Source organism: Aplidium turbinatum, chromosome 14 (genome assembly GCF_918807975.1).
Source record: "Aplidium turbinatum chromosome 14, kaAplTurb1.1, whole genome shotgun sequence".
Classification (NCBI taxonomy): Eukaryota; Metazoa; Chordata; class Ascidiacea; order Aplousobranchia; family Polyclinidae; genus Aplidium; species Aplidium turbinatum.
Genome location: NC_137485.1, coordinates 18466029 through 18493115, shown reverse-complemented (window position 1 = coordinate 18493115; position 27087 = coordinate 18466029). Strand labels below are relative to the sequence as shown.

At 38.4% G+C, this 27087-nt stretch overlaps 1 protein-coding gene across 1 annotated transcript; it reads left to right on the top strand.

The window, feature by feature from the left end:
- Positions 1-13507: 13507 nt before the first annotated feature.
- LOC145783305 (dolichyl-diphosphooligosaccharide--protein glycosyltransferase subunit 2-like) lies at positions 13508-22905 on the top strand. The gene is made up of 15 exons (XM_082595148.1): positions 13508-13585; positions 13931-14031; positions 14823-14915; positions 15129-15224; positions 15952-16066; positions 16436-16578; positions 17154-17288; positions 17820-17999; positions 18540-18727; positions 19111-19248; positions 19667-19778; positions 20584-20781; positions 21311-21493; positions 22106-22181; positions 22571-22905. The coding sequence occupies exons 1-15, from the start codon at positions 13573-13575 to the stop codon at positions 22702-22704; spliced, it is 1905 nt and encodes a 634-aa protein (XP_082451274.1). The 5' UTR covers positions 13508-13572; the 3' UTR covers positions 22705-22905.
- Positions 22906-27087: the final 4182 nt, after the last annotated feature.

Sequence of the window (27087 nt, the reverse complement as noted above, 5' to 3'; positions counted from 1 at the left end):
AGGCAAGATGAAGCAACAAGAAAGGTATCACTAGTAGGACTGACCCGAAGCCAAAGTTTAATATTTGGCAAAAACAAGCTTATAAATCGGAAAAAAAATTTGGAAAAACAGTTTTTTCTGATCAAACTGACAAAATGTGCGTTTTGCACATTGATTCAAAGTATGAAACGTTGAAGTATTTGATGGCGTAATGGGTGTTCATATGCATTTCCACGCACAATCTAACAAGTTCTTGTGGCAATTGGTAGTTTACTATAGATTTTGCAGTGTGCTGTTTTTCTTTCAAATAAGTAGTTTTCCTATTTGTGGATTCCTTCTGATGACAGTAGGCTAAATTATGAGCTAAATATTTAAAAATAAGTAGATTTTGAAATATTGTAGGCTAATCTTTGAACGCTTTAGATCTCAATGCTGATAAAAATCTATCAATCCACCAACTTGGAAGCATCACGCACAGTTTTCGACATATTTTGCTTCACCAAAAGTTGCGGTTCCGTTTTTCTAAGTACCGGTATGCTCATGAAAGACAGTTAGAATTTGTGCTCGAAGGTCAAAGACCAATCTTGAAACAAAGACCTATCGTTATTCAAGACGAAGTTTTCTCCAAACCCACAAATCTATTCTGGGCTATAGCCTATTGGTGATGGATTTCTGGATCTCTACGTGATAGCTTTGAATTGCACGATTTTGCGGTAATTGCACACTTCCGTTTAATGTGCTAACGTGCCCCTTATTCCAAAAGAAGGAGAGCAGCTGACTTGAAGACTTGTGGTTACATGTCACTTTGCTGCTTCTTGTTGACTGTTGTGTCGCATCTGTGACCGTAGTGTACCCTACTGTGTGCAGTGCCGGCGCATTCATTAAGAAAACTAGGCGGTCGCCTAGGGCGCGGTACCCGGTCATGTGGTTGACAGGACGTTTAGTCGACAGACATTTGGTCGACAGGACGTTAGGTCGACAGAACGATTCATTTTAGGGTTAGGGTTAGTTAACTAACCTTAACTCTAACCTAACCCTAACTTTAACCCTAACCCTAAAATGAATCGTTCTGTCGACCTAACGTCCTGTCGACCAAATGTCTGTCGACCAAACATCCTGTCGACCAAACGACCGTACACCTAGGGCGCAGCCTTCAAGGGGGTGCAGAATTTATTTTCTTGCAATTTTTTTTAATTTTTTAAACTTATATTTCTTTGAATAAATACGTCTTTGTTTTTCGAATATTGTCGTACGAACTGCAGGCCTATACTTTGCAACAACCAGCGATTTTCAACCGGAGTTCCGTGAAAGATTGTCAGGTGTCCGGAAGAATTTATTAGTTTGACTAGTGTTGCATGGAACATCGGTTGAAAATAAAAAGAGTTTTAAGTTTGTATTTCTGCCGTTTTTGCCAGAATATTAACTTTGTGCTCATTTAAAGCGGCCCTGATATATCACTGAGAAAAATTGAAAGTGAATGATTTGTTGTTGTGCTGTTTATTTTATTGCATCGCCATTATAAAATTTTATATGGTGTTCCACCAGAATATTTTGATAGATAAAGTATTCCGTGACTAAAAAAGGGAAAAAAGGGTTAAACACACTACTTTACAAGATGTTAAACGTGAAGGTCGCTCTGATGCATTACTGTGAAAACCGCAAATTGTATGGGCTCATCTGGAGATACGGGCTTGCATTTGCAAAGTCGTCAAAAGAGCCTGACATTGTTGCAATTTTTAAAACAAGGTGGTAGGCTACAATCAAGCAGGCGCATAGACTGCAATGAGTTGAGCTGTTAAAAACTAACAGCAACAGGCTAACAGAAAATGGCAATTGATTATACGCTGATCATACGATTATACGGTTTAATGTAAAAAAGAACTGGTTTGCTGTCTGGATGATGGATTACAGTAGCTACGGCGAGAGTTGCTGAGCATACAGGTCAAGCCCGGTACTAAGCGTAATTATAAGGGATATTCTCTGAAGAAATTGAGGCCTCTAAAAAAAATTTCCAAGAACGAGTTTGGTGTTTGTTTTACAAAGAAGGACACCTTAACTACTATAGTGCAAAAACGAGAACATTTATAAAAATATCTCGGGTTTTTCAACAAGTTTTTGGGTATCGTACCTAAATTGATCCCTGGCCCTGGCCAAAGAGTACTCACTGGACGATCCATGTCAATGCTAATGGCTGCTGTAATATCTGACCATAGGCTATATAACTTTCATTAGCACGAGCCGTTTGCAGTCATCGACATACATCAAGCCTGGCTACGCTTTCGCGCTCAGCATGACGAACAAAACTTGCAAGTGGAAACGTAAGCATAGAAAGTAATATATTTTGACGTAGCCTAAGCTGTACGCCTATTAGTAAACCAGCATTGTGTAAATTTTGAACTGATAATTACTAGCCTGCTGTAAAGTAATTTGACCATCAACAATCTGAATCACAGGAGCCAAATTTTTTTTATAAGTGTTATTGTTCACTTCATACAGTGAAATGTTGAGCCAATGGGGGCGCAGAAATTGAACCTTGCATATTGGCAAGGTTACCATACCGTCCTTATTTCTAAGGTTTGTCCTTATTTTGAAGGGCCAGGTCTTAGAAAACTTACATGTTCTTATTTCTAAGAAATGTCCTTATTTTCGACTTGCGTCCTTATTTTGTCATATTTTCAACAATTACAGAACTTCGATCGTTTTCCTCTGGTATCCGGTGTTGCATAATATTCTAAAATTAGTCTAATTAGTTTCCTCTAGTCATCAGATTCTTCAACGTTAAAGTTGGAGTGCGAGTGTGTCTTCATGACCTGCGATCGATGCCAGGCGAGACCTCGGCACAGATTACAAACTTTATTCTCTCCTCTATTCAAGAGAATGGCGTAGACATGAAACAGCTGTCATCCTTTTGTGCCTATAATGCAACAGTGAATTTTGGAGGATCACAACATAGTGGAAAAAACAACTTCTTCTCTCGTCTCAAAGAGCAAACATTGCATCTGATCCCAGTCGGCTGCCCTGCTCATACTTTGCATAATGCAGCAGAGAAGGGACCAAAGCGCCTCACACTTGACATAGAAACAATCGTACTGAAGATTGGTAGCCGCTTCAAAAGCTAAACTGGTAGAACGATGAGGCTCAACCATTTCTGTGAGGAGCTTGATAGCAACTAGATTACTCGACTCTACCAACACACACGCCGACTCGATAGACCACACCTGATGCTATACTCGAGCGAATGATCGATCTCTGGGAACCACTCAAAGCGCATTTTCTTTCGCTGAAACATGCACCAAGAATATTGGAGGATTTCTTTAAATCAGAAGAGTCACTGATCATCGTATCATTCCTCCACAGCGCTCTCTTGCTCTTCAATAAACCACTGTTACTCCTGCAAAAGTCAACTGCATTATTTCCAGAACTGGCAGAGATAATTGAATCTTTCAAGATCAAAATATTGCAACACCAGTGTTCAGGGTTTTTCAGAGTAACAACAGACGAACTACCAAGAACAGTCGATGAAGAGCATGCCAAGGTTCTCAAAGCAAGCTTCCAGGAGTTCTACAGCATTACTTTGGAATATATCAACAAGGGGTATCGATTTGAGAAGCATCCAACGTAGGCTACATCAAGTGGACCCTGCTGAAAGATCAAGCAATCGAGTACGTGGAAGTCATAAGCGGTTGGCGGAGCATGTTGATCCACTAATGGCAATGAAAGATGAGCTGTTCGATGAGGTCTCAGCTGTTAATGCTCTGCTCAAGAAGATTCCAGATCATGTGTTCAGCAAGGATGAACCTGAGGCCACGTGGATGAATATCTTTACCGGAAACAACTCTTTTCCGCTGCTCTACAAGTTGGTTAGCATCATTTTCTCGCTTCCGGCCAGCAATGCGTTGGTGTAGTATGTGTACTCTCTTGTTTCGGCGCAGCAGACCAAGGAAAGGAACAGACTTAGTGAAATGACAGTCAAATCCCAGCTACAAGCAGTGTTGTACGCGTCATTGAAATAATTTGACGGCGTCAGCGTCAGCGCGAATTGCCTAAAAACTTTACGGCGTAAAGGACTGCGTAAGCTCTTAAAGAAATTGACGGCGTCAGCGCTAATTTCTAGCGCTATTTTTTGCCAGCGTCTCATAAAACGCAAATATTTCAACCAAGTTAAGGCTAACAATAGCTATAAATAAAGAGCAGGTATTATGTTTTGAGACTGTATTGTAACTAGCTGCTCAGCCTATTAGTTATTTCCTTTCAGAAAAACAAGCATTTCAAAACGTTTGTCTGACAATCTGCTGCGTATGGGACGCATATTCAGGGGCGCCGAAGCGATTTTTGACTGGAGGGGCAGGAGTATGAAATAAGGGCACTTTTGTTGCTGAAAGGCCAATTTTTTTTTTAAGTTTTAAGATAAGATATAGCGATAATGCTCATCTATCAGCTCATTATCGAGTAATGATACAAGTATCCGCTACACAAAGAACAATGGCACGGAAAGGCATCATGCTATTTTATAATCATGTAATATAACTTACTGTGATGGAGAATTTTGTGTCGTGAATATTATTTTGAGGCAAAAATAAAACATTATAATTAGGCTAAAAGCGTATAGCATAAATTGTTATATTGCAAAGTGTGCAGTAGCATACATGACCATAACAGGGCACCATTGCCCCCTCTTCCCTCCCCATCCACAGAAATTTGAGGGCAGGGGGCATCCGCTCCCCCTGCTCCACCCCCGGTTCCGGCGCCCCTGCGCATATTGTCCTTTCCAAGTGAAAACATGCGTTCCACACCAGCGCTGGTTGGTATTGGTGTGTTGTATTTCAAAACAAGTTGAAAACGTTTAGTCGGAAAGATATCACTGTTCCAAGCGTGCTGTGATAGTTTAGCATGTATAAATCTTTTAACGAGGTCCACTGCACCAACATCGCTCTTTTCAGGGGCATAGAGCTCTTGAAATAAAGTATATTCAACGTCCGCGATGCCATTCATGGATTTTTCGCTTTCTGTCTTTGATCCCTCGTTCTCAATACATGGGTGAACACCATTTGGCGAACTTCTTCCGCATGTATTCCAAGGAGCCATTCCAACCAACGCAAAAACTGGTAATTCGGATAAGTCGCGCTGGCCAGAATACATTGTGAAACTCTTATTGTGAAACGAGATTTTCCATGGAAACAAAAAATGACGCTTAGCGCTTGACGCTTAAAATCGGCAAAATAGTTGACGGCGCTATCACTTCCGTCAACTGAAAAATAAATTGACGGCGCTAGCCTCAGCGTCAACAAAAAGTTGACGCCGTCAAATGACGCCGTCAATTTGACGGCGTCAACGTACAACACTGGCTACAAGTAAAAGTAAACCTATACCTGAGTTGCCGTGAGATCCATGAAGCAATTTCTAATAACAAGGAGTTGCTGGAGCAGGTTGTTTCTGGCAAAAAGTATGGAATGTGATATGACACGGCTTGTATAAATACAAAATATGTCCATAAACGTTTTTTATATGCTAATCTAATTTTTCGGTTGTTCTTATTTTTGGGTCCATGTCGATGGCAACCCTGCCTATAGGGCGCAAGATAGCTTTGCGCCGGTCCTGATTGTATGTTATCGCAATAGGCGCAAAAAAATAAAGCATAATTATTATTATATACGTCGACTTAAACTTATTCAATGTACTTTGCCCCGATAGCCCGCAGTTGGCTAGCGCGTGTCTTCGTGAAAAAAGAAGCTTCAAGATAAGGTGCTTGTTCGACTCTCGGGGTGTAGGCTACGCTTGAGAGGTTAAATGACTGCACGTTGATGACTGTTTTCCATTCAGTGGCATCTAATGGATGGAATAATTCCCTGGCAACAACACTTCAACAATTGGAAACTTCACTTTGTCAATCTCGGTGACCGGGCTTGCGTCAGTGGCTTGAATTAAGTCTCTACAAATATGCAAAACTGCCAGAATCAAACTCTCAAAGATGCTTTTCCAGTGCGAGATAACCATTCATTCAAATTAAATGAATGAGAATTCGATGTGCTTCTTCCTTTACTTAGACTTAGACCTCGATCGCTGTAAAGAAAGGGAAACTTATATGACGAAATAATGGATCGCTACAGCTGCTATGTTTGGCATACGGTAGCGCCAGTGGCTCCGAGAGGGGGGAAGTCGGGCCAGTTTCTCCCCTAGCAAAACATTGTAAAGGAAAAACGAGTAGTTTGTTGTTTTTGCACTTTTGAAGGGGGCCCATTTTTAGTACTAAAGTAAAAATGTACTAACTAAATAATCAACAAATTCTTAAATGAAGTGCGTAGTTCCAAGTATTTCTCAATCATTGTAAATGTCACTCTCGATGCTTCTCATTAAGAACAAATCATTTTCGTGTTAAGGTAGACGATGTTAAACAGCTTCAAGACGTAAAATCTGAAGCTGAAATGATTTCTGTATCACTGAACGGTTTCATTTGTATTGATAGTTTCAACTTGAAAATTGGTGCTGTTGTAGCTATAAGCGGGAACTATTTTTTCTTGACAACTGAACCTTAACTTCAAAATCTGCGTTGGCCAGGCATAGGATATTGTAATTATTGTATCCAACATAAGTTATCTGGGAAAGTTAAAGGTATCAGTCCAAGCACGATTAAAGAAAGTAAATTCTGTATATTTTTTGTTTATGGATCATCATGATCATCAGTCATCATCTCCCCCTGCAGCAGATTGCGCACCAACATGAGTTACTTGCTTCCAAGAGTGGCGATTTTGAGCCAGCTCGCTCAGTGTCGCCAAGTTGAGTCCGGTCCATGATTGAATGTTGTCTTGCCATAGTTTTGGTTGTCTGCCACGTTATCTTTTTCCTTCTACTTTTCCTTCTGTGCAAACTTTGCTGATTCCGAATTGTGATTTGTAGTGTGGCCGAACAGTTTTAAAACTTTTGATTTTATTATTGCTGCAATTGGATGTAATTTTGTCATAGTTAAAAGATCTTCTGTTTTCGTGTGGTCAATTAGTCAAGTGTAGTCAAGTAGCCTTTTGTTGGTCATGCTTCTCATGATATGATTTTGGAAGGTAGTGAGTTTTTTCTTTATTTGAGTTTTTTGTTTATGGATGTTGTTGCTTAGGCTAAATCTAGTTGGAATTTATAATGTTGCCTACAGACAGCGTTGTTCAAATGTCTTATCATTTTGGAGTAATTGATTATCTGGAAGCTTGTGGCATCTTTAAAGTTATAGCCCAGTAAGAGGAAAAATTCTGAAAAATCAAAAGTAAGCGGTCCTATCATCTTGCAAAGAAAATTGACTTCGAAAGAGTAATCAAGGCGTGGTGCACTGATGCAGTCAAACCCAATGCTTTACATTACCCTTGTGCAATTGAAGCTCTAAAGACGTTTCTTAAATGCATCAAGTTGCAACCAACAAGAGCTTGATCGGAAGCTGAGCAGTTTGAAATTTGTGACTGCTTTGCATTATGTGGATTACGGTCCTATACAAGATTCACTGATGAATTTAATGAAATTAAAGGAATATGTAATCTAAGTAAGAGAAAGCTGAGAAGAGTGGGCTACTACTCGCAAGCTAAAGTTGCAGAGGCAATTATAAATTTAAAAGAAAATGATTTTCTTTTCCTGAGGACAGAACGATTTTATAACTCCACTTAACTAGCTGAATCATTCGAAGGAAATGTATTCTACCGTACATTGCAAAGGATTCGATAGTTGTTGGAATTGACAAATGTATCAACAAACTCAACCATATATCGTCGATGAGTTTGAAGTTTCATGAAAATTTCATCGTATGTCTGTTGTGCAGTTGCGGGCATATGTGGGACAAATTTAAACCATGTGTAGGCTACAACGATGACATTTTTCAAGACTTTTTGGATGAGTTGGTATACTTTTGACAGAAAGCCACACAGCAAACTTCAGCTGAAAACCAGAAGGAACCACACCATAGTCTCTACACAAGGAATCATTGATTGCAACTTTCGAAAGGTTTTTTCAAATAGTTTTGTTATGATTTTTTTGTGTTCCGGTAGCTACCTCCAACGGTCGCGCTTTGAGAACGTGGTTTTAGCAATTACTGAAATTTGTAAAGAATTGTTTGCACTCCAGTGGCAGTAGGCCAATGACTCAAAACCGATTGAAAAGCCTAACTATAGCCTACATGTTGTGCATCAATTCAGACGTCGCAAAATTTTATCATTTGATGCTGTGATCCGTAACTTTGCATTGCAAAAAGTCCAGAAAGGGTTGAATTAAATCAGGGATGTCCAAAGTCCGGCTGCGGGCCAACTCCGGCCCACGAGACGTTTTTGTATGGCCCGCGCCTGTTGTTGTACAATGTGTTATTTTTGGCCAGCAGACACACAAAAATCATATAAATTCAACTTGCAGTTTTCAGAAAAATTATTGTGGCTGTTGGCCCGCGAACACTTATTAACTTATCAAATCTGGCTCGTGTGGGAAAAAGTTTGGACACTCCTGAATGAAATGCTTGGTTGAACTATTTTTGTTGCCTGTAGGCCTATTGTGTGTTTACAAAGCTTTCTAGACAAAATAGTTTGCCTCAATGGCTTTTTTGCTGCAAGTGTAAATCCAGTGTTTATTATTGACGATTTTTACATTGAACGAAGTTCTTTTCATGCTGAGGAAAGTAGGCTAATTTCAGCTTAACCCTTTGCTTTTCAACGTTTTTTTGGAAGTTAACTGCTCAAGGGGGGGCCGTTTTTGGATCAAAGTCAATCAGCTGTTACGTGTTATCCGCTGATGCTATTTCAACAGAAGTTGCACTGGTGTGAAAGCAAATCATTTGTCTATAAGTTTGAAAATTCATTATTTTAAAATTTTATATCTTAAACTTGATATTTCAATTTTTGCAAAGGTACCCAAAAACGACAATTTTGATTTAACTTGCCGCTATTTAATTACCGTGCTAATCCGATTTCATGCAAACTTCTAAATAACAAAGAGCTCGATCGAACGCACGAAGTGTGTGTGCGGTGTGCCGAATCATTGCATTGATTAGAATTTACGACTTGCGAGCAAATCTTATTGTAAGCTACTCACTGATTCTAAAATAGTTACAATCAGAGTAACATTGTTACACGAATTTGAAAAAAAAACAAAACTGCGTTTGTTGTCTTACATTTTTATCCTAAACTAATGCATTCCGAAACTCATGGCTAGCTTCTAGCTTTATGGAACCAAATTTCTCATAAGTAACACCTTAGCCTGCTTGAATAGCTGTTTACATCTTCGTTTGTGTATTTTAGGTCTACAATTGAGTTTGTAGTATGAATATTTTTAGTAGAGAGAAGACAATTGAACAAGTTGTTGAAATTATCTGAAATTTCTAAGTTCGAATTAGGTGCTTTTGAAATTGTGGATTTGTGTCAAGTCGCATCACAAATATCATGCAGGCCACATCATAAGTCATTTCGCTTACGGGTGTTTATAAACATGACTCATAAATTACATCCACAAAAAATACAGCATTTACATCAACAAAGCTAAGTTCGAAGCTCACTTTTTATTGAAGGTTGTGTCAATCAATTTGAAAATACATTTTTAGTCCGCCAGCGTCGAAATAATGCAACAGAGAATTGAGGAACATGCGTAAACAAAAGAAATGTGAAATAACCCACAGTCAGCAAATCTACATAAATTTAACGTTTACAAATATTGAATCAATGTAAAAGGACTGGATTGCTGACTGGGTCCTTATTGTTTGAAGCACTAAAAATACGCGTAAAAGCGACAACATCAGCAAGGCAGTGATTATGTTTCTGGCCAAAAAAAAAAATAACTTTTGACTTCAAAGATAAAAATGATTATAACGAAGCTTCAAAGTTTGTCGTAAAACATTTTACAGAGATACAATAAACATAATGATTTTGTGCCAGATTGTGAGAAGACTTCCTAGATTCTTTCCAACCATTTGCATGATTGCAAATTATTTTCTATAACTTTATATTGCTAAAAAATGGCTTCTTTGTTGAAACAACGTGGCTACAATTCTATAAAAAATTCTTAGGCCTACTACATTGAAGTAATGAAATTTTTTTGTGTGATTTTGCTGATGACGTTTTACAATATCCGAGAAGTAAAAACTAATAATGATGAATTATTTTACAAAACCGTGGTTTGCAAGTGCTTCACAAAAAATTGTTGGGGGAAATTTACTATTAGACGTAAAACGTTTGTAAAAGAAAATTGTCGGTTTACGTATTTATAATGTTTATTGCGCTGTTATCGAATTATAAACTGCCTGTATTGTCTACCTTTGTAGTTGCCGGCCAGCTTAGAGCAGCATGCAAACTACGCGTTTATGGTATTTGCATCGTGTTATGATTCTCGAAGATTTCCCACAAGGTCTTTATTTTTATCGTGATATTTTTGTGCCTCTTCTGTCCTAAACTTGAAGTCATTGTGCAGCACAATCCACATCGGTTTTTAGACTCAGTCTTCATTGAAAATCTTTTGTGTGGTGCATCATTTCAAGTAGTGTCTTCCCCTAAACTGTTACACAAATCGCCCAGATTCAGGTTGATTATTATGTATCTTACAGCAGTTGAGAGCCCGTTATTGTATGTGTGGAATTATTACTGTAGATGTCTGACTAAATTCATGCCAAAGTCGAGCAAATTCTGCTTTCGGGATCCCTGCCGTTATTTACGGTATTTTTTGTTGATAAGTTTAGGCAGCATTTTTCCAAGATAAATGAAGACATCGGTATTGTTCGTCACTTAGATTTAGTTTTCTCAGCATTGGTTATTCATTCTTTGATCCACTAGTTTGTCTCACTTTTGGTATAATCGGATCGTTTATAAATGGCGGGTCTTCACAATAGCCGGCCTCTTATACATTGGCGCAACGTATTCAGATGTTGAATCAATGATGAAGAAAGCTGATTTGTTGTTTGTCTTATGTGACGCCTAACTTTATGCCTCGTCTACAGCACAAAATATTTTGTAATGTACATTGTGTACATTGTACATTTTGTTTGTAGGCCTACATTACAAAATATTTTGTAATGTACAGTAGATAAGGCATTATCATCTTTATTTTGCGCTCTTTGGAACAAAACACAGTGCACCGTGAAACAAAAATACAGGACATAACAACCAGTAGGCGACATAAAGCAGTGAAGGGACGCCATCGAGTTAGCTGCTACGTGTAAATGGAGCCTATCTCATAATTTTGAGTGTATCTCACAATTACTGTTTGCAAAAACGCTATTTCTCCGGCTTCTCCCAAAAGCATTTGCAGTGATACATTTCCTCAATTGCAAGTTTTGTCAATGAGAGCATTTCCATAGAACGTTTATTTCGAAACCAGGTTTTCGTGTCTTTGTCCAAGAGAAGATTTCTTATTGTAACGTTTTTTATTCGTCAATGAATATTATCTGCTTGAAACAACTGTTTTGAATAGTTTGTGGCCTACATAGCCTACTATTTTGATCGTGGATTGCTATTCTTCTTTGTAGAGCTGATAACGCAAAAAACGTTTGCTATTATTGTTTCTAATTAACAGCTTTGCGATCACTGGCTTTTCTTTGTAGCATAAGAAATAACGCGCTTTGTATTATTGAGGTCAAACCAAACAAAAGAAAGCAAGAGAATGCTTCTCTCTGCTCGCGCATATCGATGCACGAAGCAATTATGAGCTTATGGCTTGTCATCGCAATGTAATCCATTTCACGCTTTGCTGGAAGTTAGCTAGAAATAGCAAAAATTCACCAAAATCTTGAATTTACAAGAAAACTACACAACTTTTAGCATCAAATTTAATATCATCAGATCCGCCTGGCAATTTTAGGAAAAGTCAAGAAAAACCAAGTGCATGGCGTTACTGTGCTTCAAATAATTAAAGGAAATATGAGGGGGGGGCCAAATCCGGCCTCCCTTTGAGGAGCAAAGTGTTAACACGAGCATGCAACGGAAGATACAAATTAGTTGTATATATGCTAAAAAATATTATGGGGCCCATTTTTCGTATTGTTTTCCGACCAATGCTGACATCTCTCGGAGGCCCTGCGGTAGCCTATAGGCTATTGTTTTCGTTGTGATGGTCGTCGTCGTGTGAGCCTCTGGGGCAGAGGGTCTATCCTTTTTGCACTCCAGATTTACGATGCTCCCGGACTAAACTGGAAGGCTATTAGAGAGCAGCTAGTATTTTATTTTATCATCCAAGACACGCAGACCTTCCACTTCATTAGGTGGCTTGAAGATGGTGCAATCGTTAATGATGTGGTCTGGAGTCTGTTCCTTATTACACCACATTCACAAGTAGGCTAGAGGAAAAGTCATTCTCCATTAGTGCATGATTGAGCGGAAAATCCCGACGCCCTTACGGAGACGGTTGAGGCGCACTTAGCCTACGCCTGTCTCTGTAGTGTCAGACCAATGGGACGGGTGTCGATCGTTATTGGGGATGAAAAAATGAAGTCTGGTGGTAGCCTACTTGACTTCCACTAAGACTTCCGTTTATGGTCCGCTCAATTATCTGCAGTGATATTTTGTTCATCAACTTCGTTGAGCAGAAGTTGAGCCGCTGACACGAATGGGTGTCTTGATTTCAGTCGACAGGGGTGCTCGCTTGGGGTAGCAGAGATCTTGGAATAGAGAAGATGGTTGGTCTTGTAGCGGACTAGTGCCCGTCGATCGAGAGACAGAGTAGCTTCTTCGCGATGAAGCTCAGCAGGTTGGGTGCCAGCCAGCAAGAATGGGAAGATTGTTCAATGATGTGGGGTGCAGGCACCCGGTCACTGTGTGCAGAGTGCTGTTGATAGCAGTGAGCACTGCGGCACTAAACAAGTGCACAGTACTCTGCTGAGGAGTACACAAGGGTGAAGGCTGTTGCGTCAGCCCTCGCTCCCCAGCTGGAGTGATGGTCATGGTCAGAAATAAAAACAATCTGAACTGAATTATCACAGTTGTTTTTATTCTTTAAATGGAAGCTCTAAGGTTATGCCACGTAAATACATTTTCGCTATAGCAAATTATGCCGGCGTGTGTTATGAAGCGTGTAATTTGTACGCAAACAAATTCTTGCTACAAATCGGCTGCCGAGAAACAAATTACGAAAACGTATTAGATTTGATCTTGGACGACAAGTTTGGGGAGTTGCAGTTTGCATTGTATTTATGTAAGTGTTTGCAGTTGCAAGTACAGTGATGTAACTTGGAATTGTAAATTTTTCACGTCAGGGCCCGTAAAAACCAGGGTAGAATGAACGCCACAATGTTTTTTCATGGGTAGAGAACTAAACAAGATACGGTAACTTACAGCAAGCCTACAATCATCTGTTATCTGCATACCTGCTATCTAAATAGGCTAGTCTGGCACTGTGGGCAGCAAGTGGTAGTGATAGGCTATACAAGAGGTGTAAGAGCTTTTTCGCTGGGTTGTGTAGGTGCTAAATCATCGACTTAGTAATAAATTGGTGGAAGAAGTTATGACTTGTTTCCTGGACTTAGTAGATATGAAAACTGAATAGTGATTTTAAAGTAGTTTTATCATCATTTTATCATTTTAAATGCAGATAAAATATAATTTCTTAAAGCTTAGACTCAATTCTGTGAACCTGAGAAACCATAAACCGTTCCTCAAGATGATGTTTAAAGGTAATATGTTGTATTGTACTTGTATTATTACTACGTTTTTCTAATAGTATCTGCTGGTTGTCAAAATATGTCATGAAATTTTTAAATTAAAATTAAAAATTAGTAAAAAGTAAAAATTAGTCTACAAAGTAACCTTAGTTTTTTTGAAAATTAATTACTTTTTGTACCGTACTCAATTTGTCGAGTGGTAAGAACATCTGCGCTGCTGTGTCTTGGCAAGCTGACTTAAAGACTATATGTCACTTCCCTGCTTCTTCTTGTCGTATCATATCGCATCTATGATTACAGTGTAGCGAATGTTATCGCAATGGGTCCAAAATAAAACATTATTATTATTATCAACAGTTTCTTTCATTGCATTGGCATTTTTGCAACTATCTTTGGCAGCCGAGCTGGGTTCTGTAATTACACCTGAAGATGGAAATCGACTTTTACAATACTTCAAGGTAATTTGTTTGTACTATATAAATCAAGGTGTGTAGTGTGTAACTTTGCATTGGAATGTGGGATACAACTTGATTTGAAAGTGGATTTCTGTATCCTGCAATAAGCAGAGCTGTACTGTTGGAAAGATTTAGATTTAAGAAGTTAGAGATTATAGAAAAGGCAACAATCTGCTTCCCTCTTGATACTGTATAGTGTATATATATAAAAGATCAGTTACTGACTTTTTTCCACTGCTTTCTGAAAAACTATGCTTCCCTCCAGTAATTGTTTTTTGACTTTGTGGTAGGTAGGCATTTTTTGAATTGATGTTTTTGTTGAAACTTAATGAAATCCTTTACAAGGAAAGAAGGAATGTAATAAATAAAAATCGAACCAAAGCAAACATTTTGAATAATAATCTGTATTATTATTTTTGTTTTAAATTCAATCAAAACAATGTCCGTTGAAAGATTTCTAAAATTACATATGAGATCAGTAGCCTAAAGATTAACCTTCTCACTGTTTTTTTTTTTTTCAAATTAAGTCAGTGCTTTGTGTCTTCCATGAAAAATAATTGTCATGAAATTGCCAAAAGTTTTTGTCATTTGCAAAGACTTTAAAGATTCCAATTGTTTTTAGTTATTATTCTGTTGAATTTTTACATGTAGGGATTACAAATTGACATATGAAAGCCTTCATGATGTTAAATTATATGTAATTTATCATGCAAGGTGAAAAAACACTACTACTGTGCTTACAACATTATCGATGTTTTCTTTATTTAATTACATTAGATTATTTATGTTTTCAGGCTCCTTACAAGGATTTAGAAACAGCTTTTTATGCTGTATCTGGCTTCAAGCGATATTCACAAGGTGGTGCAATTGGAACTCCTGAAAAAGAGGTATATATATAAAATCTGTTACTTTTTTGCTCTCTTTAAAATATTAGTTTTATTACAATGTCAGAAAAATTGTTTATTTAGCACTTGGCAAGAACACTTTGCTTCATCACACAAGAAAATAATTGGTTGTTGTTTGGTTTACATTTTTTAGCAGCAAGAAATTGAGAAGTTATGAGTAAAATTAGACTTTACAGAACTGTATTTTTTTTGTAGTCTGCTTGCAAATTGGCCAAAGGATGTGACGTTAAATCTCTCACTTCACTCTATCAAGCTTCTTCCATTTTGAATCAACTTGGAGCATCTTGCAAGGTATGTAGCAAATGCTTTTTTTAGTTTTACGTCTGCAGACATTGATTCAATGTAAAAATGATGGATTTTGCTGTCTAGGACATTAAAAGTGCTTTTTAGGAGCGTATACCTTTGAATCGTGGCGACCTTTATACACAAGCCGTGCCAACATGCAGCTTAAAATTTGACTGAAGACCGACCTGTTAGTAGCCAAAATTGCTAGTACATTGTATAAGTTGATAGTGTAGTGCTAAATTGTGCTAAATTGTACTAAATTGGTGTGCTAAATTGTATAAGTTGATAGTGTAGTACCTTAGTTATTAAATATATGATAGTGTTTCTGTATATTTTTGTGTGATTTTGTGCTAAAATCATTTTGAAGGGATAGAAAGTAAATTTAGCTCAAAGTTCAAAATCGAAATTCCATCGGCTTTCAGTGAGGGGTCTGCTACTATTCGGTGAGTCCGTTTCGGTGAGTTCCTTGAGTTCCTAACCTCTAACCCTAACTCCTATCCCTTAACTCTAAAACGGCAATGATAATTAGGCTACGGTACCCGATAATTTAAAAAAAAAAATTGAAAAAATCACCAAATAGAGATCGGACTCACCGAAACGGGCCATGCTGTTCAGTGAAGCCTCCAGTATGCACGTTGGCAAGGCCACTGCATATATATCGCTATGCTTGAATATAATCACTATCATTTATCAGCTTTTAACAACAAACTCATATTAATTGCATGTTTTTCAGCATGATTTTTCCAAAGAAACCTTGGACTTTGTGAACAGCAAAGTTGGAGATAAATCATCAGATGTCAAAACCTTGTATGCTGCTGTGTCTACCATCAGAAATCTAGGAAGAAATGGTAAAGAATGTCATCATTGACGATTCGATTTATGTTGTGTTATTTGATTGATAGTCGGAATTTCCATCTTTGAACTGAAGAAATCTATTTACAGTCATCAAGTTTTTGAAATGTGGTTGACTTGTCGAAGAATTAAACCACTCACAGTGATTCATGTGACATTAAAATTATATTGCTCTCTTTTTTTGGCTGTTTTGTGTTTTTGATGTCTCTTGCATTTGATTTTATCTGGCATGAAATTTTTTTGTGTTTTTATAAGTTACGTTGGTTATAATTTTCAGCGGTTTTGGTTTATTTTTGTATTTATTACGAACTTATATTCCATGTAAATTATCTTTAGACCGTAAACGTATTATTATTTTGTTGCAGTTGATAGTGATTCGGTTGTCAGCTCCCTCTTGAATGCTGTTAAAGAAGATAACAGTGTCATGGGTTCCTCACTTGCTCTTCTTACTGCTTCCACACTTCACAACCCTAGCCTTGCATCTTTACTTAAAGCAGTGGACATTGAGGTTTCTAAAAACTTATAATACAGAAACCTATTCGTAAAGTTAAATTATTTACTATAAATCCAATGCATTGTCTATCAATATTGTACCCACCAATCATGGATCTATCTCTTTTTTCATTATATTATTGCACCAAAATATTGTAATCGTAAATCGAATTGATCCTTTGTAGTGTATGTGGGTAACAATAAGCCGACCGATCAGTGCCACCCTTACTTACACTAACTAACTGTTGGAAAATCGAACTCAGTACCATTTAATTGCAACAAACTGATTTCTTTAATTATTTGGTGTTGAAATCTAAGTCGATATAAGAAGTTTACTTCCACTTAACGAGCCGTTACTTCGAACAAGCTTTACACTATATTTCTCAAATGGCTTTCAAACTAAATTGTAATCAAGATACAATCACATGATGAATTTGGTCAAAATGTTATTTAGCATGATTTAGTCATGCATTATAAATTTTAGCTCAATATCTATTACTTAGACAGTTTCACCAGGAGAAGGTTCTTGTAAGCAATCTCTCACCTTTTTTACAAGTTAGCTTCACTAACCTTCTGTAACTAACTTGACAGGACATGGCAGCACAAGCTGACGAGGTAGATGAACGATATCTCCATTTTGAAAACGACCTTGAAGCTACCTCCACCTTTCTTTCAGCTGTGTTCGCAATCGCTGATGTGTCCAAGCAACCTATTGCTATTTCATCTGTGAGTTTAGTATGTAGTTTGTTCGAAAGTGATTATCACTGTGTTGAAAAGTAATCAGTTGCAATGCGTGACCGTGATGTCATTCATGTATAGATAGTATTTTCCAACTATTAGGTAAATTTTGTCACAGTTTTAACAGCTCCATGAAAATAAAGAGAATGATTTATTGTTAACTAATCTGTATAGCCTACCCAACGCAATGATGTTGGTAAGATAGTACTCTATGTCGTATTTTCCAAGCTTCCTCACAAAAACCTCAATGCATTGTAAATCATGTTGGTTTTGAGAGTAACTCAAGTACAAGAACACGTTTGTAATGTATGGCGTTCAGTTTTCTAAACAAAGCAGCACTGTTGTAATATCTTAATGTTGCACTGAACAAGGAAGATGATGCAACAATGTAGAATCGTACATACTTATGGACAGTTGAACACATAATATTTGAGAAATTTTGTTCATGATGAAATCATTTATATAGTTTCACTCACGTATATATTACACGAAACTTGAAAAGCTTTTTTTTTCTTTCAGGATCAAATCATTCTCTTTTCAAATTTCCTTTTGAGGAGCAAAACCGCCGCTTCTTCTACAAAAGAAGCTTTCCTGATCCTGGGTGCTCTCGGAAGAATTAGCTCCTCTTCACAGATCAGCTTGGGAAAAGCCGAAATTATGTCTGGAAGCTCCATATCTGAGGAGAATCCAGCAGTTTCAGTGAGTAAGATCTGATCAGATGACACATAAGTGACCAACGATCTTTGCAATCCTTTGGATTCATCAGCATGATCACTTTTTTGTTGTCTCATCATATTATCATAGAAGTGGACGGAGGCCAACAGCGGCATAAGGCCAAATACAATTTGTGTTCATCACCATCCTCCCTGCTTCTCTTAATTTTTCACAACTTTTGTGAATTTCTAAATCGAACCGCCATGGCATGCGTGGAAGCTATCACAAAACTAGCACATAACTAAAACATAGACCGTCGAAAGGTCCTGCATCAGTGGTTTGAATTTCGAAAACCGGGTGTGCGAAACGCCCAAGACAAGCTTGTGAAAAGGCTTTGCAGTCCTAAGATATATGCCATTGCATCAATTGTGCTACATTCCAACATGAACAGAAAACTTGGCTTTTTCTAGCAATAAATAATTCAATAATGCAGTGATAGCAGCAGACACGTGAAAACACGGAATTAAAAGTAATGGTACTCTCATGTAGCCACACACAACAAAACTATCACAGTGAAATGTTTAGATTTTCGTGTGCAACGTCTTTGGCCAACCGATGACAAAGCTGACAGTGAAAGCTGATTCTGTTGTTCGAGCGAGCGACAACGAGGTCGTGGTGTCCAATGTGCCGTTCAAGTTTGATGGAACTAAGCTTTATAAGCTTACCCTGTGGAAAAATAACCCGAAAAGTGGTTTCTACGACGTTACTTTAGCGTGAGTATCCTTTAAATCAACGTTGATCAGTTCACAGAAGTTAACGTCCAACAATGTTGAAGCGAAGTAACTTTTCTTGGCTAGATGTCTTCCCAGCTAAATGTCAGACCTGGCATCTAAAATGAAGTTTTAGACAACAAATTCGTGGACTGTATGTGGTTTTGAAGTATATTATGTCGATCTGATGAAGTCATGAGACGTTGGTACTTGTTTCTTAAGAGTCGTTCGATCATATTTCCCTTAGGTTGTCCCTGTGCAGTAGCTTACTTAATGTTGCAAATGTCAACAACTCTATTCAGTTATTTGTTGATCAAATTATACGCCTCTTCATCATAGTTTCACTTTAGCAAAATTAAAAAGATGACTGCTTGATTCTCTAACAGCATGTCATCGCCTGGGTCGTCACAGTTGATTGGAGTCTCTGACGTCGAATTCCGAGTCAAGATTGTCACGAAGATAGGATTGGTCAATGTACAACTAGGAGCACCTGAGAAAGATCAAACCGGTGCAACGTTAAAGAGGTGCGTTCCCAGTTTGGGGGCTTTTGTGGCCATGACAGCCACAGTCCAGACATGTACTTTGCTGCTTCCAAAACAACTTTTCTCATTCACTGGAGTGCTGGCATATTGCATGGTTGTACTTTCTTTTTCGCCCTCCAACCGAGCGATCAAAATGTTATGATTCTCTCTGTTGTGTTTCAGTTATGTGTCTTTGTTTGCATTGCATCATAAGCAAGACGAAATAACTAATTGGAAAACAAATTTTTTTGCTAAATTAACAATTCAAAATTTCTACTGATGCAGTTTTTGTATCAAGCCATCTCCCAGCCAACAAGTCAGTCGTTTTTTTACATTGATTCAACGTCTGCAGATGTTAAATCAATGTAAAAAACGACTAATTTGCCGTTTGGGCTCTAACACTTAATCCATATTTATCTAGTGTGTCATACCCCGCCAAAGCTGACGTCATCCGTGCAGACAGCCAACAAAAGGTGGTCATGAAGTTTCAAGTTCAAGATCTTGGTGACAAGTCTCTGATAGAACCACATCAGGTGAAAAATGCGACTTCTAGTAGTTTATTTTTTTAACTCGGCTCAGAAATAACTTTGTGGAGGTTTAGCCGGAAACTAGTCGATGATTTAAATCACGCAAAAAAATCATGAAGATTTTTTAAGCATATGGAGGCAAAAGGTTATCGTTGAATGATATTGATGCAGCAATGGAATTTGCTCGAGATCTTAGGCCCAACATTTTGTCAGAAGTTCTCAACTATCGGGCTAAAATGGGCCCTTTAAACCATACGTATTTCAATACGTGTTTCAATACGTATTTCATACGTATTTCAAGATGTGCTCAAAGTGGTAAAATCTTTCACATTGTGGAAATCCCCCAGCATGACAGAATCAGCAATGACATGTTGAAGGTGGCTTTGATGGTTTGGGGAGGTGCAAATGTTGAGCATGTTCTTTTAGCTACTTTCCGCCTGATTCAATCTTAAGATCGAAATCGACAGGGCACTGCAAAAGCTGGCAAGCTTGTATGTATCTAATAAGCAAAAAACAAATTTATGTGTGCATTAAAGCATAAGGGAAAATCTGAGTTTAGCTGTAAGTCTGATGAAATGAGTTCTGACCTCAATTCCAATGATTAAATGTAAAATGAACCAATTAATAAATATAGTCTAAGTAATAATTGCTCAAAAATAAACTTATCACTAAAATAACCTCCCCCCCCGCGCCGCCACCTCAAGTAGACAATACTAATATGTTTATCAGTACGTATAATAAATACGAACCATTCCACTGTTGATTTGAAGTTAAGTGACGTTTAATTTTCATTGCTTTCTGTGTTTTTTAGGCTTTTGTCAGATTCTTGAATATTGAAAGCGGCCAAGAAGTGATCTTCGTAGCTGAGCCAGACAAAGACTCGACCTACAAGTTCGAAGTGGAACTGGCTACGGCCGGTCGAGACCAGTTTAACTCAGTTTCCGGCAAATATTTGATGCACCTCATTATTGGTGATGCAGCCATCGCTAACCCTGTGTTTTGGAATTTTGTAAGTCTAAGTTTTTTTTTATGTACTTTAAGTGCAATAGTAATGTTTCGGTTAAGAAGGAGAGATCTTCCTGGCGTCAGCACTACCTGACTACTCACTATAGAACAGCGAGCATTGTGTTTCGCTGACCATACCGGTGTAGCCTCCACACTAGCCATCAAGACTTTTCCCAAAAACGCATTAATGTTTCGCTCAAAGTATTTCAAGATAGGTGAAACACTACGGGGACACGGCATCGTTATCAGACAGTTTTCTGTGTATGAAAGTCACTGGTTCTTAAGCAATTAAGATAACTAAATACGTTTAAACAACAAAAAAGTCCTTCAGTCTTTATTTAATGTCAGCAGTACCGTAAAAGTTTAATACGTAAAAGCGTAATTACGTAAAAACGTAATGTCAGCAGTCCTTCTCTCTACAGTAAAAATAAATACTTGGTTTTCATTTGCATAATATAACGATGCATTACAGCTGTACCATTTCCTTCAATCACTTGCAGCGCAAGAATGTCGCATGTTCCTATTTCTTTCAGGGGGAAATTATGCTGAGACTTGGAGATGAAGCACAAAAACCTAAGAAATCCTTCCAGGACCAATATGTCAAAAAGCCTGAAATCCATCACATGTTCCGCAAGCCTGAAGACCGCCCTCCAGCGGTTGTGTCACAAGCCTTCACTGCTGCATGCCTTGTCCCCATCCTTGTACTTTTTGTCTTGGTACGAGATTTTACTTTCTTTCAAACTTTGCAGAATTTTATGTATAATCAACTTATTTGTTAAACTTTTTTGTAACTTACCATTTTGCGATGACCGATTTTATTGCTATCAATAGTTGCAGTAGCGGTGGGATGGCGCAGCACATAAAGCGCTCGCTTTTCAATCATGCAATCCTGGTTCTACTCCCAGCTTCAGCTGGTTGTTAAGAAGCATCGCTCATCTCTACCTAGGGTCTAATAAATTGTTTTGGCATAGTTACTGAAGGAAAGGCGTCCGAGAGAGAGAGAGAGAGAGAGAGAGGAACTGACCTCTCTACTCTTGGCAGTGGCGAAGGCTTACTATACTGAGAACCTTATCTTATCCCTAGTCCCCACTTGGAATCAAGTATAGGACTACTTTTAACTTTAAAAGTTTCATGGACGTTTAATCTTGTTCTTCCCAAATTCAAGAAAACGCACATTCTTCAGCCTGCTTTCTACCCTTGGGTGGAGAAGTGTTTTTGTTTGCAAATTTTTTATTTGCAAAGTCAGTTTTTTCGTGCATTCACTCCGTCTTTCCGATTAAAGATGGGGTTTCATCCACGTTGTAGTAACAGCATAATTCAATCCACAGTGGGCCAGAGTGGGAGCCAATCTTGGAAACCTTCAGCTCGCACCGAAGAACATCATCTTCCATCTTGGCGTTGCAGGTCTGATGTTCATTATGTTGTTTTCACGTTGTTCAATTTTGTGCTTTGAAAAATGAATCACGGGCTTGGAAACGGCCTGTGGCACCCAAATAAATCTTTTTTATGTTGATTCAACGTCTGCAGAAGACTGAGATGTGACCACCTCCAATGGTTAAGCAAGCTGGTCATTGCATTTGCCCCTAACCCACCTCCTAACTTGTGCTATGACGCCGTACGAGAGATCCATAACCTCATCCCAATGCTGTTCGTTTATGCTACAGACAGCAACCTGGATGGTTCACACACTTGTGCTTTGTTCTGGGAAAGTCAAACGTCCCTTGTTTTATTTCAAACTATTACAAAACAGAACCTTTCAATGCAACTTTAAAAATTTGTTTTTTTTTTCACAGCCATCTTCGTGCTATATTTCTTCTTCTGGAAGTCACTGAACATGTTCGAAACGATGCAGTATCTCCTCGGTATCGGTGGAGTCACGTTCCTCTTCGGGAATATGGTGCTTTCAGACCTGGCCAACCGCCGCTGACTAACCCTCGATGTAAACACGAAGATCGCAGCGGCCCAGCAGATTCAAATGAGATATTCCTTTCGAAGCATATGAAGCTTTTGTGTCCTAAACTTAATTTTGAACTGAAATTGTTTAAAGAACTGTCGAAGTTTCACACCCGCAACCTTTTCAGCAAATAAATTAGTTCGAAATGCTGAATATGAAGTAATTCTGTTCACCAGGTCGCAGATTTTTTTGGATTTTTGTTGTAGTTGCTTTGAAGTAATATACTTCACCATCGTTCCACTGTGAGAAGATGGTTTTACCTGCAGTCTAGGAAGGAACGAACGCAAAATAAATTTGGTTGATTGAAGGAAGCTTTGTCCTTGGACTGAGTTTCTTTGAAAGCTTAATTCTGGAAGTTTCGCATACTTGTAGAGGCTTTGAACCACTCACGCAGGCCCGGTCGCGGAGTTTGACGTAAGTTTCCGATTGTTCGTGCATGTAAATTATTCCAGCCACAAAGCGTCGCTTAATGGAGAGCAGTACTTCATATTCGTAGCTTAAGCGCACACCCCGAGAGTCGAACCAGTGCCGTTTGATCTTAAAGTTTCTGCGTTCGTAAAATCAGGCGCTTTATCGACTGAGCTATCGGGGGAGGACCTTGCACTTGTTGGTCATCCGCACAGAGTAACCAAAATTTTCCATATGTGCTTTGTAAGCTGTAGACATAGTGCTGTCGCTTATAGCAGGGTTAAAAAGTATCAGAAAGATCTTGCGAAACAACAGTTCAACTAAAAGAGACTTAAATTAGGTTGCACAGCGATTCGCAAGATTGGCTCATCACTAAAAATTATGATTTCAACTGTTTCTCTTATGTGCTGTTGCCAATAATTTGTCGATAGCGAAGGATGCACAGCAAGTACATTTATAACACGTTCTACTTGGACCTCAAAATATAACTGCTGAATTACGATAAAACGGAAGTGACAAACAACAAGTCACTATAGCTGGAGGCAGCATCCATTGTCCATATCCAGGCCAATTACTATCCTGCTTTTCTAAGTACCGTAGGCCTAATCATTTTATCTTGGGAACTAGCCACATTTTAATGCTTGGGCTGAAAATTTTAATTTTCACATCACAAAAACTGATGAGGTATTTTCTTGCACATGCTTCTAATAATAGTAAAATAATTATTTTAAATAACTATCATAATCCTTGTTCAATTCTAGGCATAGCTGGTTATAGAGAAAACAAGGCTCACCTCTAGCCGTGGTGCCTGGTGGTCATGCGAGGTGAGCGCAGTTGCTGAAGGATACACGGTCCACATAAAGAAACTGACCACCCTACTCTAATAAGTGCTGAAGGCTTAGTGTGTTAAGAACCTTATCTCAACTCCCCATGCTTGGTATCAAACGTGGGATCATTTTCCCCTATTTTTATCGTAATAACGGTGATAAAGAATTTGTAATCAAGTTGAAAATCTAATACTACTAGGCCTACCCAGTTTGCTTCTCGCCAGCCGATTGTAGCAATTCTTACTACATATAGTTGATTGGATGGTCTAAATAGCCAGCGTGAAAGATAGCGAATCGCAACTGCTCGCTGTACTAGTGAGTGCTCAGCTTGTGCTGATAGCAGGGAAGAACGATCCCTTCTTCACACTACCCAGTTTCTTCACATTTGTGAAAAGGTGTTGCAAAGCCTATCCGCTTTTTGCGTTTCAGTGATCACTGGTTTCGGTTTGGATTTTAAATCTTTATTTTCGGACTGACAAAACCTAGATAGATTATTCCTGGTAGTTTCGCATACTTGTAGAAGCTCTTGACTCAGGCCCGGTCACAAAGATTGACAGAGTGAAGTTTCCAATTGTTGAAGTCTTATTGCCGAAGAATTATTCCATCCATTAGGTGCCGCTGAGTGGAGAACAGTCCTTAGAATGCCTTGCTCAAGCGCACACCCAGAGAGTCGAACCAGCGCCGCTTGATCTCGAAGCTTCTTCGTTCACGAAGTCACGCGCCAACCAACTGAGCTATCGGGGCTACCGAGCTATCTCTGATGCAATCTTCGAGACACGCTGTTAGTCTTTCTGACTAAACTATATATTTTTGCCTTGGGTCGTTTGAAGACACGGCATCAAAGTTGGGGTTTGTCGGGAAAACTATAGATCTTCAACCGAAACCAGTGTGGTATCAATTTAATAGTGCCCACTGCCCACTGGCCAATGTAGACTATCAGTGAAGTAGTTGCTCATTCAACTCCATTTGTGTTGAAATAAACATGTGGAGAAATAAAACAGAGTAGGGGCCAAACCTCATAGTGGGTTTAACATAGCCTACTCTTTTTTTTACCCACAAAAATATAACATAATTAAAAGAAACTCAAACGTTTTCGACACGTACGTGTGTCCTCATCAGGAATTAAATCTGCAAATAATACATAAACTATAATATATATAGCCTACACGGTCATTTTAAAGTCGTTATAGAAACCATGTTGTAGGTGAAATATTGTAACGCATCTTTCAAAAACACGAGCATTTGAAAATGCAACTCGCGGGGTCCTGCCCGCTTTGGCTTCAGCTCGTCTTTTCTAAGAGTGATAAATCTATCTACCGCAGCACTGGAAGGAATGGAGGTGTTGTATTTAATCAAAAGAAGTTATGTATTAGCATTAGGAAAGCTCAAGGACTTCCTTCTGTCTAAAAAAAGGCCTCCGCAATTCACTTTTCTTTCCGTACCGTACCGATGTTTCATGCGATGACACCAACACACCAACAAATTCATTCTCGGAGTCGCGACTGGTGTTGGTGTCACTCTTGTCGGTATCAACGTGGTTTGATGTTGTCAACAATAGTCGTATGATTTCTGCTTTAATTTTTTCACGCATTGTTTCTATGAAAAATCTTCAAAAGCGAGTCATTTTTTATTTTAATTGAAAAGTAACTGGTAGTGGGAGTGCGACTGGAAGAAATGTAGCGCCTCTCCACTACCGCTACATTGAAAATAAGTAGCGTTACTGCAGCCGCTACTCTAACAAAAATATAGCGGCGTTACAAAAGTAATGCACTACTGCCCACCTCTGCAATTTGTAGGCCTATAGTTCTGTTGTGAGAAAGCTATTCACCGTTCAATGAAGAAGTCGTGGTTCAACAAGAAGAGTTGAAAAATGAAAGCTTAACCGAGCCCCCCAGAACCCTCCTTTACCAAGCTTTCCTATTTCGAAGGCTGAGCCCCTCCCATTCTCTCAAGAATCCATTCCTACCTAATATTCATAATAGCAGAAAGTTTAAGTATCAGATAATAAACATCTCACAAATGCTCAAAATGGAGTCGGTTTGATGCTTCACCTTCCATGTTAGTTTCGAAGAGGCAAAATTCGCAAAACATAGGTCTATAATGTGAATAACATCAGGTTTATTTCAGTGGGTGTTCGATGCTCTTCTAGCATTGTACTCCAAAAGCAGAAAGTCAATGTGCTTTTAACAAAGTTTTTTTGAATACGATCTTTCGCATTTTCTTAAATTGATTCTGCGTTTTTGCACCAGTTTCGGGTTTCAACTTGTAATGTTTACTAGTTTCATTTAGGCTACTATGTGATGTTTACTAATCGAATATGATAGCATCGAATATATATACCTCAAGACGCGAAGTACCAGATTTCTGTAACTGCTCTGCGCATTCATCCTTCGTTGCCTCACAAGCCCCGAAAACAATAGTTAACGTAGCAAGCGGAAATGAAGAATGAAATCATCTCTGCATAATTCCGCTTGTGGACGCGTTTGTTAGAAAAGCCCAACACATCTTATGCTTTGTAAATGCGTTGGAAGTGATAAGGATATGTCAAACAGAGTTTTGTTCAGATTCTAAAATAGCAAACCACCAGGGTTTTTGATCAATTGTAAAAATTAAAAAGGAAGTGACCCACTTTTGATTCTTATTCTTGCTTCTTATTAAATTGGTGTGATTTATTTAATGTTGTTCTTTAATGGTTTATCATATGTAGCCTAACAGAAGCGGATCAAGAAAAAACTGGGGAGCATCAGAGTTTTCAACAATTAAAATTTATAAGATAAAATAAAATAAACAATAAAAAAATCGAAGTCTGAAAAGGAAAACAGTTTTGTGAGGGGTGTGGAAGGCTTGCCTTCTAAAACGTTTTGACAGATATAGTTTAACATTGCTTTGATCACTTTTTATGCATTATTAGGAAAGTTGTTAGTTTCAACTTTCCCTGTTAACTTCAACATCCCCTTTTGAATAACTATCAAGCCAGTGGACCAATGAACTTCTAAAATTGATCTTGATCGAGTACTTTTCTAAATTAGGCTACTCGTGTAGGTTATAGATGAATCGTGAGAGTTATAGAAGTAGGTTATAGATGAATCGTAGTTTTTCACATTCAGGCATTTATAGACCT